Source organism: Patiria miniata, unplaced genomic scaffold, assembly GCF_015706575.1.
Source record: "Patiria miniata isolate m_02_andy unplaced genomic scaffold, ASM1570657v1 HiC_scaffold_30, whole genome shotgun sequence".
In the NCBI taxonomy this organism is placed as follows: Eukaryota; Metazoa; Echinodermata; class Asteroidea; order Valvatida; family Asterinidae; genus Patiria; species Patiria miniata.
The window spans coordinates 2,278,364-2,297,289 of NW_024037070.1; the positions used below are offsets into that span (position 1 = coordinate 2,278,364).

General features: G+C 39.9%; 1 protein-coding gene across 6 annotated transcripts in view; it reads left to right on the top strand.

Annotated features, from left to right (window-relative positions):
- Positions 1 to 1,415: 1,415 nt before the first annotated feature.
- Positions 1,416 to 18,926, top strand: part of LOC119739556 — a 106,635-nt gene continuing 89,124 nt past the window's right edge. For 3 of the 6 annotated variants that reach the window (XM_038214539.1, XM_038214540.1, XM_038214541.1), the window contains exons 1-3: positions 1,416 to 1,507; positions 11,299 to 11,557; positions 15,409 to 15,555. In XM_038214539.1, the coding sequence (XP_038070467.1) occupies positions 11,328 to 11,557; positions 15,409 to 15,555 (377 nt within the window). In that variant the 5' untranslated portion in view covers positions 1,416 to 1,507; positions 11,299 to 11,327. The other 3 variants (XM_038214542.1, XM_038214543.1, XM_038214544.1) reach the window with 3 other exon arrangements.

The window sequence follows — 18,926 nt, forward strand, 5'->3', positions numbered from 1 at the left end:
TTAGCCACGGAGGCTGCCTAATTGCAACCTCGTCCCCAGTGCTTACTTTATTTCCAACCGCGTTTCCATAGCAGGTAGTGATGGGCGCGTACTGTTCGACACCCTGAGGACGAGGTTGGCCTAATTGCTTAAGATTCATCAGGAATAGTCAGAATCTTGTGGTCTGGGAACCAGTCTCATCAGGAATAGTCAGAATATTTTGGTCTGGGAACCAGACTAAAAAAAGAGAGGGGGTGGGGGGGGGGGTTGATGAAAAGTAACGCGAGCGCGTGGCGCAAAGCCGTAATGGCGTGAGGGAGAGCTGAATAGTGTTCAATCAAAATTTCAGCAGCAAATCCCCTGATTGTCTTAAAGGATAGTATCATCGACCCTGATCACAGATTGGCCATTCATAAGTTTCGCTAGATCAGACTAAGCCCCATTGGCGCCATGCCAAATGGGGCCAATTATACTTTTAATCAAAATTTGGAGAACAAAGGCGAAACCAGTATCATTTGATAGCTTGGATTTTGTAGATTATGGAAATATAACTTGAGAATGATGTTAGATCAGACTAATTAACTTAAGAACGGCCCGAAAAGCGAGGAAGGTGGGCGTGGCCGTCACCCCACCTTTTCATTTTCGCTGATACCGCTGCAAAGCAACGGAAGAGGAGAAAATGAAACCAGTTTGTGTTGATGCCTTAAAACTCATGGAATATAAAAATATAACTTAAGAGTAGTTCTAGCTCAGATTAATTACCTTAAGAGCGGCGGGAAAAGCGCGGAGGGGGCGGGGCCTCACCCCCACCATGCACATTTTGGCTCCTATCGTCGCAAGGCATTTGGTAAATCCTGCCAATTTTCTTTGTGTTCTGATGTCTTGCGGTTATTTTGACACCAAGTTTATGAAAATAAGCCGTAACTTCGACACGAAATGTCCATTTCCCAGCACGGGTATGCCTGAATGTTTACTTTTCTCATTGAAAAGTACATGCACATGAAAGCGTGCATGACAGTGCCGACTAGCAGATCGAATTGAAACTGTGCAAATGTACTACAAAATTTAAATTGGGAAAATTTAACCATTTTTATTAATGGTTTGGCACTTGTGGAACATGAAACTATAACTTAAGAGTTCCTTTTGGTCAGACTAATTAACTTAAGAGCGGCGTGAACAACGCGGAGGGGGCGGGGCTGCAACCCCCCTCCGTGTACATTTTGGCTCCTATCGTCGCAATGCATTTATTAGATTCTGCCAAGTTTCTCTGACAGTTGTTCTGATGTCTTGCGGTTATTTTGACACCAAGTTTTTGAAAATAGGATATACATTCGTCACAAAATGTTCAAATACCAAAACAGGTCTTTGACAGGTTACTGGCTTTATGCTGGCGCTTTTTCAAGATCAACTGTATAGAGGGCGCACTTGATCTAAATGGATCGGTGCGTCCGCTCTATGTGTTGTCATCGACGCGTCGTGTGCGTGACGTGCTAGGACTACTGCAGATGATTCAAAAACATACATTTACGTAAGTTCTCTTCTTATTAAAAAAAATGCCCTTGGTTGTTCCATTTTGACGCCACTTTTTAATCATAGGAGTAGTTGCAGAATACCCCGCCACTCGAAAATACACCCCTAACTTCTCTGGCTACGACTCGAGGTTGGAATCACTGGAAAAGAAACAATTTCAAGAACGAAGCAACAAATGAATTAGCCCCATAATGATGATCAGATCATGATGGCATAAATGTGGCCAATTTACTGGACTACCTCCGTAAATAAAGCCAGGCCACACTAACTAAGTTCCACCATGTACAAAAACATGACGCACGCATAGTAGGATGGGTCGCCGTATTATCGCGGTACTTATCACGTTTCTCGTTTGGAATAGAGACTGCCCACTAACCTCGAATTGTCCTGTCTTTTGTGTAGTATAGCTCTTCCTTTTCAAATTGATATAAACAAATACGACGGTGGTATGGTTTGTTCCGTGTACGATGCCTGTGAAAATAAACATGCTCGGAGTGTGTGACCGGAGCTAAGTGGACTCCCTATTATCGCGGTATGCGGGAAGTGTTTTTTTTTTATAATGATCTCAACTTTTTTATTCATAGTTAATATTTGACCAAAACATCCCCTGAATAATATACAAATAATGAATGTTTGTGAGTGCAATGGTACGAATAATTTCATGAGGTGACCGAAAAAATGTTCCATTCCACGAGGCAAAGCCGAGTGGAATGGAACATTTCATTTGTCACCGAATGAAATTATTCTTTCCATTGCACGAACGTGAAAAATTCATTATTTGTTTTATACCGTATAACACCTGAATAAATCCTTGTCATCTGATTGGTTGACTTTTATTATTCTGGTTAAAAACTGTTTTAAAAGTTCGACAAGTTCATCATATTTATATTAATGCAAACTGTTCAACAGGTTGAGAACAATCATATCCAATTTATCTTAAAACAGCGCAACCACCAGCAGCAGTGACACAGTGCAATGGAAGTTCTATTCACAGTGCAATAGAACTTCCATTGCACTGTGCGCTGCGTGCCACGCGTGCGCCGTGCGTTGGTACGAATAATTCAATGACATGTGATCAACGATCCACCAATCAGATGACGGGGATTTATTCAGGTGTTGTATAAAGTCTGATATTTTCCCTGTAATGTTCAAGTTGATTAAAGACTATGTCTGCAGGATGATTTCTTAAGACCCTGCCCTTCCCCGGAAAGGAGAACAAAAATCACTGAGGCAAGTCTACTGATTGGCGATTGGGGTGCCATTCACTTTACACGGTGTGCCGTTTTATTTTTGTTAATGCGCTGTGCTTTATATTTTGGTTCCGTAAAAGTTTTTACGATTTCGCGGTGCAAATATCGTCCTTTGACTTCATTTTACATTTGCAGCTGAAGAATGGGAACCAGACAATGGAACTTTTATGGACAGAGCACTACTAAAGGTTTATGTTAAAATATAGACGGTACCTTTTAGCAGACACGGTGAGGGAAAATTTGCAAGTTTTGGAAAACGTTTATATTTATTAAAAATTGTTAAAAGTCCCGAAAGACACAACATTTTTTAATCGTCCTTTTTATACAACTCGGTAAAAAGTCCTTGATGACTGGTGAACTGGATACAAATCGCCACTTGAAGGAGTTTTGACAACACAAAAAGAGAAATTTCCCATGCCGCGATAATATGGATGCCGCGATAATAGGGAGTCCGACTATACATGATGTAGTGCTGAGAAGGTTTATTGAGGGCAATCAACCGTGACTCTGTAGCCGGCTACGAGGTGCATAGATCGAGTGGCGGGGTATTCTGCAATTGTGCATAATCATATTATTAGGCCTAGGTGGAAAGAATGGAAAGATTCCCAAATAGATTGACGACATCACATAATAAATTGACTACATCACATAATACTTTGACTACATCACATAATGGATTGACGACATCACATAATGGGTCTGGGTGAAAGTCAGACCCTGTCGGACCTAGTCGGACCCTCTATTTACAGACATGTAAAAAGTACAGAAAAGACTCGCGATGCTCATATGATGGAGCAATTAAAACAATATGCTCATACTGACCCTAATTTTGGATGTCAAGACCTTGTACTGTGGTTTAAGCCGCAGAATAATGGTGGTCACGTCACTTGCGAGGGTCCGTTTTCTTAAATTTATCACAGACATGTGCATGAGGGCGCTATTTCGTTCATAAAAAATGAGCTAATGATATGCAGGGCCATTAGCGGCGACCGTGTCAAGGCAAGAGGTAGACCGAAGTCGGATCCTATCTTTAAAATCATCATCTGTCATTTGAAAAAACTAGTCCTGTCTAGTCTGCAAGTTGTAAAATAAACCCTACAGATTACGAATTTGGGGTCCATTTTGAAATTACGGGATCTTAAAATCGAGAAATAAAGTTATTTTTAGGGTTAATTTAAGATGCATGTGTTCACTAAAAATGAAGGTTCGCGTATTTCGTCAAAAGTCCCAAGTCGGATCCTATCTTTAAAATCATCATCTTTTATCTTAAAAAGCTATACTCTGATCACCATGTGATTAAATGCGTCATTAATCACGCCAAACCCAACCAACAGGTGGTGCAATTGAAAACAAGAAACTACCGTTCCATCGACACTGATACTTTCACTGATGATCTTGCACGATCTCTCGAGTCGTTTCCATATGACAGTAGTCCCAATGACCAAGTTGTGTTTTACAACAATGCGGTCCTAAGTGTCCTGGACGCTCATTGTCCCATCAAAATAAGAACGCGAAGGTTCAAATCCCACCAACCATGGTACACGAAGGAAATCCACCTCGCCAGACGCAACCGTAGAAACCTTGAAAGAAGATGGCACAAAACTAAACATCCTGATGACCGACAAAAATACATGGATCAGGTCCATGAATTAACTAAGCTCATTCGTCGTGAAAAATCAACATACTTCAAGGCCCAGCTTTTATCCGCCAACACAAAAACTGCGTTTAAAACAATCAACTCATTGTTAAACAAAGGGGCCACTTCTCTTCCATCTGGCCGACCCTTGAAGTCACTGAGCAACCGGTTCTCCACTTTCTTCAAGGACAAAATTGTGAAAATAAGATCTAACATTGAGTGTCTGCTCACCCAAACCTCTGAAACTGATGATGAGGTCCATGATGATTCCCCGGCACACGTACCTGAACTCTCCGACTTCACCCTAGCTGATGATGATGAGGTCCTTGGACTTGTTAATAAATCACCTAACAAGTCATGTGGACTGGACCCTCTCCCCACATGGATGGTGAAAGAGAACACCAACACCCTCCTCTCTGCACTGGTTTCCATTGTGAATAGTACACTGTCCACAGGTTCTTTCCCATCAATCCTTCAGGAAGCCATTGCTACGCCAATTCTGAAGAAGCCTAGGCTGGATGTGAATAACCTCAAGAACTATAGACCCGTTTCTAATGTGGCTTTTCTATCTAAACTAATTGAAAAAGTTGCTCTTAGTCGTATTAATACTCATCTGTGTACAAATTTGATGGATCAGAAGTTTCAGTCCGCATACAGGTCTGGCCACAGCACGGAGACGGCACTGTTGAGAATCAAGAGCGACATACTGCGTGCCCTTGATGATCGACAGGCCGTCTTTGTGGTGTTGCTGGATCTGTCGGCGGCTTTCGATACTATCGATTATGCTACTCTCTTAGATAGATTATCCAATGTATTTGGGATTACAGATCATGTTCAACAGTGGTTCCATTCTTACCTTGTTGGTCGCACTAATAGAGTAAAGGTTGCTAGTGAGCTATCTGACCCACAACTACTGGAGTTTGGACTACCACAAGGCTCTGTTGTCGGACCTCAGCTGTTTTCCCTATTTACTCATCCTCTCGCTACCGTTATCCAGCGTTTTCAGCATGTCCGTTACCACTTCTATGCTGACGACACGCAACTGTACATCCAATTCAATCCCAACAATCCAAGTGAAATCAACCAAGCTCTGTCTACATTATCACAATGCATTATGGACATAAAGCACTGGATGATAAGGAACATGCTTCAACTAAACGAATCCAAAACTGAATTCTTTGTCTGTGCCAACACCAGAATTCTCAATTCGTTATCTGATCTTTCCCTCCAAGTAGGCGCTGATACCATCCAGGCTTCCTCAAAGATCAGAAATCTTGGAGTGGTATTCGACCCAACCATGCAGATGTCCAACCAAGTCAGTGCCATTTGTCAATCTGTAAACATGAATCTGCGCAACCTATCACGGATCAGAATGTACATTGACAAACCATCTTGTCATGCTGCCATTAGAGCCCTCGTAACATCTCGACTGGACTATGCAAACTCACTCCTGTTCGGTATAACATCTACTGACTGCAAACGCCTTCAACGGCTCCAAAATCGTGCTGCTAAACTGATTTATCAGGCTGGAAAATATGACAACGTCACTCCTATCCTCCACGATCTTCACTGGCTGACAATCCCCAACCGAATCAACTTCAAACTTCTGACCCTCGTTTACCAATGTCTTAACACTGACTCTGCACCTTCATACTTAACCGAACTCATTCAGCTTTACAAGCCGACCAGAAGCCTCCGATCATCTACTGACACCAGATTACTCCGTGTACCAAAAACTCGCACTTCCACTGGAGAGAAAAGCTTCCACGCTGCTGCCCCTAAACTCTGGAACAATTTACCCTATATCATCCGCCACTCTAGCTCACTAGCAACATTAAAAAAATCCCTGAAAACCCATCTGTTTAACTGATCTGTTTAATTGATTTGTTATTACTTACTCATGTATTTTGAATGTGGTTTATTTCTTGTTCTGTTTTCTGGTGTTTTTTGGGGGGATTTTCGTCAATTTTTGTGTAAAGCGCTGTGGTACTTTCTATGACAGTTAGAGCGCTATATAAATGTTCAGTATTATTATTATTATTATTATTAAAACTTGTCCTGTTTACAACTTATAAAATAAACCCTACAGATTACAGATTTGGTGTTTATTTTGACAATACGGGACCTGAACATCGAGAAATAATGTGTTTGGGCGGGATAATGCACGAGGCACATTGTGTTTGCTGAAGTGTACACGAATAATGCATGGCCGTACGAATTTCAATTTACATCACATAATAGATTGACGGCATCACATAATGGATCGACAACATCACATAATAGACTGACAACAACACATAATAGTTTGACGACACCACATAATGGATTGACTACATCGCATAATAGATTGACGACATCACATAATGGATTGACGACATCACATAAGAGATTGACGACATCACATAATGGACTGACTACATCACATAATGGATTGACTACATCACATAATGGATTGACGACACCACATAATAGACTGACTACATCACATAATAGATTGACTACATCACATAATGGATCGACAACATCACATAATAAACTGACAACATCACATAATGGATTGACGACACCACATAATAGATTGACAACATCACATAATAGATTGACTACATCACATAATAGATTGACGGCATCACTTAATGGATTGACGACATCACAATGGATTGACTACCAGTACATCACATAATGGATTGACTACATCACATAATAGATTGACTACATCACATAATGGATCGACAACATCACATAATAAACTGACAACGTCACATAAAGGATTGTCGACACCACATAATAGATTGACAACATCACTTAATGGATTGACAACACCGCATAATATGTTGACCACATCATCGCATAACGTTTATCCAGTCACATCATAAATTGGTACATTTGGCGTTCCATAGAAAACATTGTGAATAGCAGTTGCTAACGTGCAATGAATGACTTATGAATATTAAACAGGCCATACCGGAGCTCGACCAATCAGTGGGCGTATGGGTCACAAGATCACACCGCGTTTGGGTTCCTCGCTCTTTTTGCGAGATTTTTTTGCAGATGAAGGTTCACTCTTTCCTTTGATTACCTCAACATTTGGGAGACTTTCGTCGTTCTCGAAAAAAAACCTGAAAATTTCATGACCTAATTTTTAGTCGATTTGTCCGTGAAATAATATCTTCAAAATGCATTGAAATCCTTTTTTTGAGAAAAAAAATACCTTGATGGATGTATGAAGAAGGTCTTTAACTACCTAAAACATCTTTGTTTGTTTGAATCGGTTGTGGTTTGCCATGAAAATTGCGAATTTTCTGAAGCCCTTTTTACGGCCATCATTCGCTGGCCTGGCGTTGCTGTCAGTTGTGTGGACGAGAAAATAGAGCAGCTACGCGTGACACGGCAACTGACTGTCCATATCTGAAAAATTTGGGCATGGCATGAAGAACCAACATGCGAAGTTTCATGCTTTTATCACAATTTGCACAAAACTTAAACATATTGTGGCTATGCCACACCACTATTATTGCAAGACCGTCTTGCAATAAATGCAAATACCGTTTGGTATATTATTAAGACCTTTATTTGTTTGAGTCATTTTTTTTTTAATACTGTAATCAAAAATTAAATTAAGTACATGTATGAGAACTTGAGATGTCATTTTTGAGTGGTTTTGTAATAAGACGCTTTGATCTGATACATGTATATAATCCCTTACTCAAATTCTGTGTCACTGCTATTGAAGGGGGGGGGGGGGAGTCTGTTTAAAAAATGACCCATCAGGCCAAAAAAAAAAAGTCTCCGGTTTCTGGTATGCGCGCCCGTCGCCGTAGCCATGCGCGTCGGCAAAATGAAAAAGTTTTTTTTCCAATGAAAGATGATGTCTCAAAACCGCCAAACTCACTGGTTTGACTGGAATCATGCTGCTGCACAATTTTAACGTGTTTTTAGATTGGGTTATGGTCGAGAATAAGCTTTATGTGGCCTCTCTGGACTCCCATATATTTGCACTAACTTTAGTCGGGCACCATTTGCAGTCATCAGCCGACATTTGAAGCAAAAAAAATCAGGTAATCTTAAAATCTTAAAACTTCATTTGAATTTGGACAAACTGTAATGAAAAGGGTTTTGCATCCTGATGAATAATATTAATAATAACAAAAATCTAGAATATGCATGTAATATGAAACTTGAAAGAAGTATCATCTGGCAAGCACTCATTGCGTTTCATCCTGTTTGTGGCGGGGGGTACGAGCGAATCATTGCGTGCGAAAAGGTTTCTGACTGTCAGTAGAGGGCGCTGTTTCTTACTTTTTTTCTCATGCAGAATTTTCGGAGTTTTTATCCCAGATTTTCTCATTCCCAAACAAACTGTGGATCGGTGCACAAAATTTGTTTTTTATATGGTACATTTACATCATAATCTACATGTCTGGGAAGTTTTCAAAAATTTTGCAGACCAGATCGCCTATCTCAAAAACTAAAGCGTTTTTGGCCTCTCGTCCCACGGACTATGGGTAGTTCAATTCACTCTAGAATCCTTGCCTTGCATAAGCAATCACTCTGAATTGTCCTCCATCATCTTCTTGATATAGGGCTGCTCCCAACCGGGTTCCACTGGCATCTGTGTGTATTACAAATGGTTTCTTGTTGTCGACAAAAGTAAGTTTCTCGATAATGGTTTGGAAGGACTATCCGCTCCGTTCACAAGTACCCCCTCACCGGCAAAGAAAGTACAGTTGGGGGTGACCGACCGACGCTATCTTGCCTGACTGCAATTTTGCCACGATGCGCAGCCATACCACTGCGTGTACATAGTACAAATCCTCTGGTGTACGTGCTTCACAAACAAGGAACGGTGCGCGTCAACCAGCTAAATGTCCTGCCCATGGGATGTCGTTGCTAGGTAAAAGGGCGCCCTCTTTATTGGCGCACGGAGCCCATTGGCACTCTTCAGACCACAGTTCACCAAATGGCTTGTTGGGTTTTCGAAGTTTGGCTTGGTTGGTCTTCTTCTGGCTAAACCTCTTCTTAGTGAAGTCGCAACCAACAGTAAGCTCATTCAGTGACTTTGCAATGGAAGAAAATCCTTCAACGAACCTCCGATAGTAGCCTGCCCAGCCAAGGAATGATTTAAGCTCCTTCGATGTGGTTGGAACCGGCTAAGTCTTGGCTGCATCACCGGAGACAACGTGCCCAAGACACTTCACTGATGATTGGAAGAACTTGCACTTCTTTGGGCCAAGTTTCAAACAAAACCGACGGAGCCTCTCAAGAACTTTGATAAGTCTTTCTTCATGTTCTTCTGCAGTCTTGCCGAAAACGACAATGTCATCAAGATAAACAAAGACTTCTGTCCGATTGAAATAGCTGGAGCGTTTGTTACACCTTGGGGCATGCGGTTGAACTCATAGAAGCCGAGAGGGCACCAGAACGCCGTCTCGTGTTTGTCTTCATCGGCAACTTCAATCTGGTAGTAGCCTGACTTCAAATCCAAGCAGGAAAACCACTGTGCTCCATTTATGGCATGTAGTATGTCCTCAATCTTATAGATACAATACTGATCACATATTGTACGGCTGTTGAGTTTCCTGTAGTCGATACACATACGAATATTGCCATTCTTCTTGCGGACAAGAATGCTAGGATTATTTTTTTCCGGCCAACAAATGAAGTACAATGACAAAGCAAAAATGTATCAAAAACTCACAATAGCAAAACCGACATTTGTTTCCAGATACGAAAAGGTTTATAATATATTCAATATTGAAATAGAACTAATACAGTTTGAAGTACAGACCTATTATACACCAAATGATGAATAGATGAATAATAAAATAATGACAACTCATGTTTTTCCAGATAATTTTTGGAGGTCTGTTTTTGTCTACTCAATACTCACACTGAAGCACACTCAAAATGACTGTGGAGTGTAAACACATGTCAATGCAGGTACTTTGCATTAAGTAGCACACATTGTTTACCAGCATGGTCGGGTATGCTTCCACCACCATACAATCTTGATGGTATTGTGGGGTTTGGGACATGATCCAAATATCTCGAAATGAATGCAATGAAAAGAGAGTCGTATTTGTTGACGTGTTGGTATCCAAGGTCTCCTCTGTTTCAACCAAAATAGTAAACACTTCTGGTTTCATATATCATTCATGGACTGGACAAAGTTCAGCAACTATTTTAATCCAGGTTTTAAGAAAATTATTGTCGTGTCTAGAAATAAATTGCAAAGGAAATGGTTCTGAAAGAGATGTGCAGTAGGATATTGCTGTGTGTACGATATTGCAAAATCCAAATTACATACAAAATATTAAATCATCATGACTTTATTTAAATCAAGAACATCACCCAAAAGTAGCTTTAAATTTAGGCAATTCTAGTGAACATGTAATGCCTGTGACAGCTTTTAAGAGCTCAGTGATCCTCTCACAGAATCATGAATTTGACGTCATAGTTAATTGGCTCTGTCAAAGACGGTACCCTTTCTTTTTGTCAGAAACCTGGAATTACCCATTTATCATTAGCTACATATTGTCCATACATGTACCGTGGCCGAGCCCCAGTGGATTTTTAATTTATAGATTTGTATCTTTAAGTTAATTTCATGTGACTGTTGGCGATGATGATGATGATGATGTCAACACAGCTTCTCTTGGGTACATTCCTATGTACAGGATATTTGTGCAAACATTGGCTAAAGTCAAATTATTTCAAAGTCCAGAAGAGAAATATCGTATGTATGCAGTGTCTTTGGGGAAAAGTATAACAAATAATGCATGTCACCTGTTTAGATGTTACCTAGGACGTTGGCCTATTTAGCAAAGGACATTCTTTTCATACCCACCAAGTTTCAGGACTCTCTGACCTTAAATCTTTCACAAATTTTCATTTTTTTTTCAGAGATGCTTAGAAGCTGAATAAATAGAAGGATGAAAGTGCTTGAGATCCTTCGACAAGCAACTTCCTGTGCTGAAGAAGTTAATGCCCTGGATCAACTGAAGAAAACCTTAAGTCCAAAAGATGATGTATTTGGGGAAGATGACATTGAACACCAGTGGCTGTCTTTAGCTGCTCACAGTTTGGGGGATGATGATCCATTGAATCCCTTTCCTGCATGTACCCCTGATGGAGTGCTGTCCTGTCAGTCTGATCTAGAAAGGTTGGTTTAAAAAATGTATTTCTTTGTTCTTACATCTATCTCCAGAGATTGGAAATGTTGTAAATCTACTAATTCAAGGTGGAAGGTAAAAATATTTGATAACATTACAATTGTTACAGCATGATTACGGTACTTATAAAATGGGTGTACTTAAGTGAACACTTAAATCCTCACTCGTATTTACCACTGCGGAACAACAGATCGATATGCATGGATTTGACCATAAGGTTGCAAACCAGTAAATAAACTGCCATAGACCCAAGTGGTAAATGCTTCCACATCCAAATATCGGAAAAATACTCACAACTCTCCAAGGTATTTGAAACACAAATTAAAGCTTATTTCATCAGTTTTCAGTGAAGGGTGATTTCTATTTCAAGAATCGTCGTCGCAATTGTCTTCAAACATCACCAGCAATAAAATATTAGTTTAAGCGTTAAAAATATTCAACAGAATCCCTTTGAAGGCCCGTCCTTTAATAAAACTAGATTTTATAAATTACATAGTTTGCCTAACCAGGGTTGTAAATAAAGATATTGTGTACTACAGTTGGTGACAGTTGTTGAAACAAGTATTCTGTGTCATATTCTTTGTTGTTCCACACAGTCAAAACACACGATGAATTGCTTTGTTGGACGTGACAGGTTTTAGGGTCATTGTGTTTAAATGGTGATATTCTTTGAAACGGATTGAGCAATTTTAGTATTTTTTTTCTCTAAAAGTAGCATATGAAATTGGCTTTCCAGTCATTGTTATTTTGGTGCTACATGTTTTTTTAAATATGAAATATATTTTATGGGGTTTGGGTTCCGCTTTTTTTAACTCACCCTGTAAGCCCTGATGTGTTAAAGATGAAAGTTGGCGTGACGTCTTGATGACGTCATCATACATGTATGTCATTTGATGTCACATAATTTTTCTTAAGGCCTATATCTGCAGATACGTCCAATTGGGTTGTAACTTGTTGTATACCTAAACCGAGATGTCTTATAGATGAAAATTATGTCACGAAATCATGACGTCATCAGGTGACATGTGACGTCATAATTCAAAGCCCTATGAGAATTATATGCCTCCATTTATTATAAAAAGATTACAGATCCTTCCAGGTTTTAACTTACACTTGAAACTTTACATGTCACATACACGCAAACATAAGCAAGTCTAGTTTTGTTTGGTCTTATTAAGCTCTTGGATTCGAATGCCATCTTAATTTATGCCCTCCTATGCATGCCCATTTTTAAATGATCATGCACTTTTGTAATTTGGTTTTGATGTTGTCAGTGATTGGCAAAAAGAAGTAGACCTGAATCCAAACCAGATGGCCTATAAGATACAAATGACCTTTTCTCTTGTCTTTATTTGTAATATGAATATATTCTTGACTCAAATTGACTCAAATTGACTCAAACTACCGGGTAAATATTTGACTTCACTCGACTTGACTACACACTGTGACTCAACTTCACTTGACTCAACCTTCTTGACCTAATGACTCGACTCGACTCGACTCGAGTCACTTCTTTAAAATGACTCGACTTGACTCGAGTCCCAAAAATCAGTGACTTGTTACAACTGTGGTAAAGTACCACATACAACAAGTACTACAAAAATTGTATATATGCAGGCACCAAGTGCTAGAAAATACTATGAAAGATGTGCCCGCTTAGATGCTGAAGTATACTACAGTTTACTAGCAGTAGTATTTTGTAGCTTCAGGTGAGGTTAGGGTTAATTCACTCCCAGATTATGCAGTGACTCTACATGTAGTTTACTTGAACATGAAATCGTGCTTAACGATGTATTTCCCGTGAGTTTCATCCCGAAAAATATACACATGTAAGCCTATTTCTTTTCTAAATTGCTAGTTTTCCAGCAATACAAAAATGATTACTTTTGAATAAGACATCGATTGAAAAACTTGGGCCATGTTTAATTCCTGAATTATTACTTGACAATTTCGAGTTATTGGCTGCCAAACAATATTTCCGTTCTCGCAGTGTAGGCTGGTTCCTGCCCCGCAATCAGTATCGATAATGTACTGACCTGGAGCAAGTTTGCTAGCAAAGCAGATCTGTTTGTGCCCAAAACAAAGCAACCTTTTTTTACCCAGAGGGTCTCAGACTGCCAAGTAAAAGGGAAGAATGGAGTGCAATGTATTTTGGTTGGAATGCAACTTTAAATTGGCCAGTACATGTATGGGTCACTGTTCATGAGATGTGTCTGCATGTACAGTGACATTTGTCCTTGTGAAAAGCAGAGATGGAACATTTTTAAAGTATGCACAGTGTTGAAGTGTGCAGTATAATTATATTTTATGTAAACTTTTGTGGAAAGGAAACTTTCAAAATAAGCGTACAAAACAATTCACTGACATTGTCAAACTTGAAGGTTTTAAACATAGTGAATAGAGCATTTGTAATTGTACATGTACGTCCTTCAATTTCTAGGTATAACTGTAATTGGACAGAAAACTGTATTGGAATTATTGTAGTAAATCCCATGATGGGGGACAACTTGGTGTTGTCAGCTTGCGCTGAATCAACGGTGTGGGATGTGAATCCCGGGTCAGGGAGCAGTAGGCCTTGTCCAAAAAATATAACACGCCAACTCTTGGTTGTAACTTGCTGTCTCGGTTTTATTGTTTGTTGACTACGAAAAGAAAACCCCTGAAATGACATTTATAAACTTTATTGTTTCATTACACGCATATTAATTACAAGAAATTATTTAATTATAAGTCTTGATTTCACACACAATTGTAAAATAATAAAGAATAAATTATAAACCTTGTCAGAATAAATGTCCAAAGTCTCTCTGTTCAATTGTTTAATTAAGATAAGCATGAGATGCTCACCCAACACTAGGCTTGAGCCTTCAGTAAAACAGGACCCTGGCTGTACTACATGTATGTGATCATGGAGGAATGTCTCTGAGCTAGCGGTCTAAGGAAACAATCCAATCACAGGAATTACAATTAAACAAATACATGAAATACCATAAGTGCTTGAATAATCTTGCAGTTCAATTGATAAAACAATCAGTAAACTACATGCAAATGCTGCGCGAATGCCCCAAAACACAATGTTTGATGCTTAAAAACAGTAAAACATTTATAGGGCCATACGCACTGGCCACACAGACTAGGTGAAAATGACAACCCTTGTTTACAAGTTCATGTAAATTGTACGTACAGACGCGCGCACACAACGCGAGCCCACGTATAGAAATGTACATGTACACGCTACGCACTGATGACAGCTACAAATAGATCGCATGGACGGCTGACATGAGCGCAGAATTACAGCTGTTTTCTGAACTAACCCCTGGGCTTCACCCTTCCAAAACCACACCTATGATATCAGTTCAATATGATGCTATCCTTCAAACACAAGGAGTGTTGAAAACCATTAAATATAAGCAGAAATTCAATAAAATTGTCTCTCACCGTGAGCCCTTTTCCTCACGCCATTCTAGGGACGCCGAAAGAGGCCGTATTACTTAACAACTTATGTATCTATGGGCCGTTTCCATGCCAGTAAATCTGCATTATCCCTTGATTTCAACTAAGTCTTCTAACAAAATTGTTGTCTTAACCCAATTCACATAGGGTTATCACCAAAAGATGAATTATACATGAAATAAGGGTTACAAACATAGGATGATCCGGAACTAGTTCTTGTTTGGCGGAAGGCGACTACCGCACCCGAGGTGATGTGCGCGCTGTAAACAATTCGCCTTAAAGCAGCAGTTTAGATCTCAGTTTAAAGGTACTACATGTATATTCATAATCCATTTCCCCACATTATTATTATTATATTTTTTAACTTTGTGTTTTTTTTGGTCCCCAGATTTACATGCTATCTGTTTGAGAGACGATTCAGCTGGTCTGAAGCAAAGAAGGGTAATTTAGGCCCGCTGCTTGGTACAATTTCCACAGAAAGAGATGCTGTTCTTAAAAGTAAACTGAACAACTTACTGGATGAATTTTTGAGATGGTAAGGTTTTCCAATTGATACACATACATACATGTACTTCAAGCAGCACACTAACAGAACCCCAGAAATTGAAGTTCAAAAATGGCACTTACATTTTATTATGACAATTGTGATTTTGTTTTGCAAGTTGTAATCTGCATAGTACTCTTGGTAAAGTGAATTAACACTGTTGCCATAAGGGGTCAACATAAGAACAGGGTATTGAAGATGTTGTGTGAAGGCCCTAGTATTATCTCTGTCCTTGTAAGTTTAAAATCAGCAGAGTTATGCACACCATAATAATGGCCTATCTCCTTTAACACGTTCAAAATACGACACATGAAGTTTATTGTTTTACAATCGACTCTTGTTTATACGAGCACGATTTAGACGAGATTTCGGTTAAGACGAGCATATTTCGTCAGTCCCGACCGAAGTGTGCATATTATTACTATGGGGGAAAAATTGCTTAATACGAGCTTGGGTGATACGAGATGACGGTTAAAATGAGCAATTTTTGCGTCTATGTCTATTTTCACGTGCATTTGGGAAAACAACTTGTCAATCAACGAACCTATTCAGTTTTAATTGGCACCGTGATGATGCTTGCCAACTTCAGCGCTGCAATTTTTATACCACTAGCACACAATTGTTTGTGTTTTCACGTGCTGCATGAGGGGGCTAAAAGCAGACAATAGGCGTTTGCGGTTCCAGGGCTATATCAGCCTAGAGGGATTCTTTACGATGGCTCTCATGCCGCTCGCCCAAATGAACAAGGCAAACAATAGGCGTTTGCAATTCCTGCGCGATCACGGGTTTTCTTTATGGTGCCGCCCAAACGAAGAAGGCTGAAGAAGGGCGTTTGTCCCGTGCCATCAGAGGGGAATCTTCAAGTAAATGGTGTCTTTTGCGTCCGGTCCTGCCCGAACGCAAGAGCGGGCCGCACAATCGCGGTAGGCCAACCATGTTTACTGTGCTTGAAAAAAAAAATCCCTGGAAAAAAATAAAATCCTACCCCTCCCTCAAAAAAAAAAAGATGCACTTACCAAAAGTGGATGAATCAATTTTAGAAAAAAAAGTCCGAAAAATATTAAAATACATGTACCCTCTCAAAACTTCAGATAATTTTTGTTAAAAAATAAAATAAAAAAATAAGTTAAAAAAACAACAAATCCCTAAAAAGTATCAAAATACCCTCCCCCAAAACGTATCCCCAAAAGAATTTAAAATACGCTGTTATTAATTTTTTTGGAAAGTTCAAATATAAGAAAGTCGCCCCACTTGACTTGAGATATGTTAAATCCCCATTTTTTTTTTAAAATGAATTATTCTCCCACCCATACTCTAAATCCTAATTTATTGTTTAACAAAAGTCAACCGCATTTCTCGCTAAAATTAGTTAACGTAACCAGGGCATTAACAATTAAACTCAGACCAACGTACGCCCTCTACTGTCCAAATTGAAAATAGATCGCTGGTATCCCCATCTTTAAGTGCACACTCAATGCAACTCTTCTGTTGGTCACCAACTAAAAATGTTAATGTACTTTGGTGCGTGCCTTCGCCATCATGACAGGTAGGTGACATCGTGGGTGGTGACGGTACGTGTGTGGCGACGATACCGCGTGCCCCGTAGTTGGGTTGAAAGTCAGTTTATTGTTTTTTCTTTGTTCTTCTCAATTACTATACAAGTCTCGGTCCATTAACAGCGGTCACCCCCAAACCCGGTCATGATCACGCAGTGAAGACCGGCTCCTCACATTGTTATTCCTATTAATAAATACCTTTTTAACGAAATAAACAGTTAAAATGCTCCAATTTTGTGACTTTTTTCCGGCGATATTTCCAGACTTTTATTATGTTCATGTTCATAGGCCATATTTTAGCTTATGCGTGGTACCCTGTCTCTTCAATAAGCGTTGTTATATACACCACAGCCGGGCCCAGGCTGCGCTGGACAATTGCAACGTCTTCATTGCGTACGCGTACGACTTCTGCTGCCGTAGCCAAACAAATTACAACAATGTTTTCATATTTTTACCTTATGGAGGAAGCTGAAATTTCATTTAAACACATTCCTTGTGTCCAGAATTACAAAGATGCTTGGTTTAGGAAAGGTAAATATGTCGATGGGCGAAGTATTTACAGAAAATAAATCGTAGATCTACGCTTTCGTCGTAACATCCTCAGTATAGTGCACTGCCGCTGTACGATGTCGTTTCAACACTTCCTTACGCGCGCGCACCCATAGCAACTGTGTTTCGTATGCGCGCGTCAGTCTCATGCGAAGGTGGTTGAGCGCATGTGCAGTGCTGTATTGTTACAATCTGCCATATGACTGTTGTAAATTTGGCCAATCATTGCCTTCCATGGGGCTGGATCAATGCTGGTTCAGGGGCCATTTATTCGTTTGTTCTTTGAAGCCGGTCTTTATATCACCGTTAATGCCCGGCCACGTGATCGAGTCTCGACCAATCAGAAACCATCAACTCTCCAAGGTATTTATTAATGTTACATACTGATGTGACTTCATTTCTTATACATCATAATTTCATGGAGAACATGATTTAACTGTTTTAAGGCAAATTCATTACAATTTCAACAAGAGCATGTGGACTGTGCATTTAATAGCTACATAAACGATCCATGATGCATGTCGGCGAGTGCGCGAAAAATGCTCGTCGCTTATGACGAGGTGTCGGATAATACAAGGTATTGTCAGAAGTCCCAAGGACCTCGTATTAACGAGAGTCGACTGTACTTAAAAAAAGGAAATTGATTCAGAAGCTTTTGTACAGGGATGAGCAATGAATTTATTATTGCATTACTGAAATCTGCGATTTCTTTTGTGATGCAGTGGAAATTGTTCATTATTAACAACGCCTGAATAATCCCTCATCATCTGATTGGTAGGTTGTTGATCATATGTCATTGAATTATTCGTTCCAACACACGGCGTGGCCGCATGGCAAAAAAAGGGGCCGTATCATAAGTCCGACGCCTCATAGGTCCGACGCCTCATAAGTCCGAAATTTCGGACTTATGAGGCGTCGGACTTGTGAGGCGTAACATTTATTTATTCCGCCTCATAGGTCCGACGCCTCATAGGTCCGACGCCTCATAAGTCCGACGCCTCAAAAGTCCGACAACGGAAAAACGAGGCATTTAATTTGTCGGACTTACGAGGCATCGGAGCTATGAGGCGTCGGACCTATGAGGCGTCGGATTTATAAGGCGTCAGACCTATGAGGCATCGGACTTATGGGCCTTTATTTGGTTAGGGGATGCGATTTTGTCGGACTTATGAGGCGTCGGACCTATGAGGCGTCGGACTTATGAGCGGACCCCCCCAAAAATAGAAGTTCTACATGTAGTCCACAGTAAATGGAAGT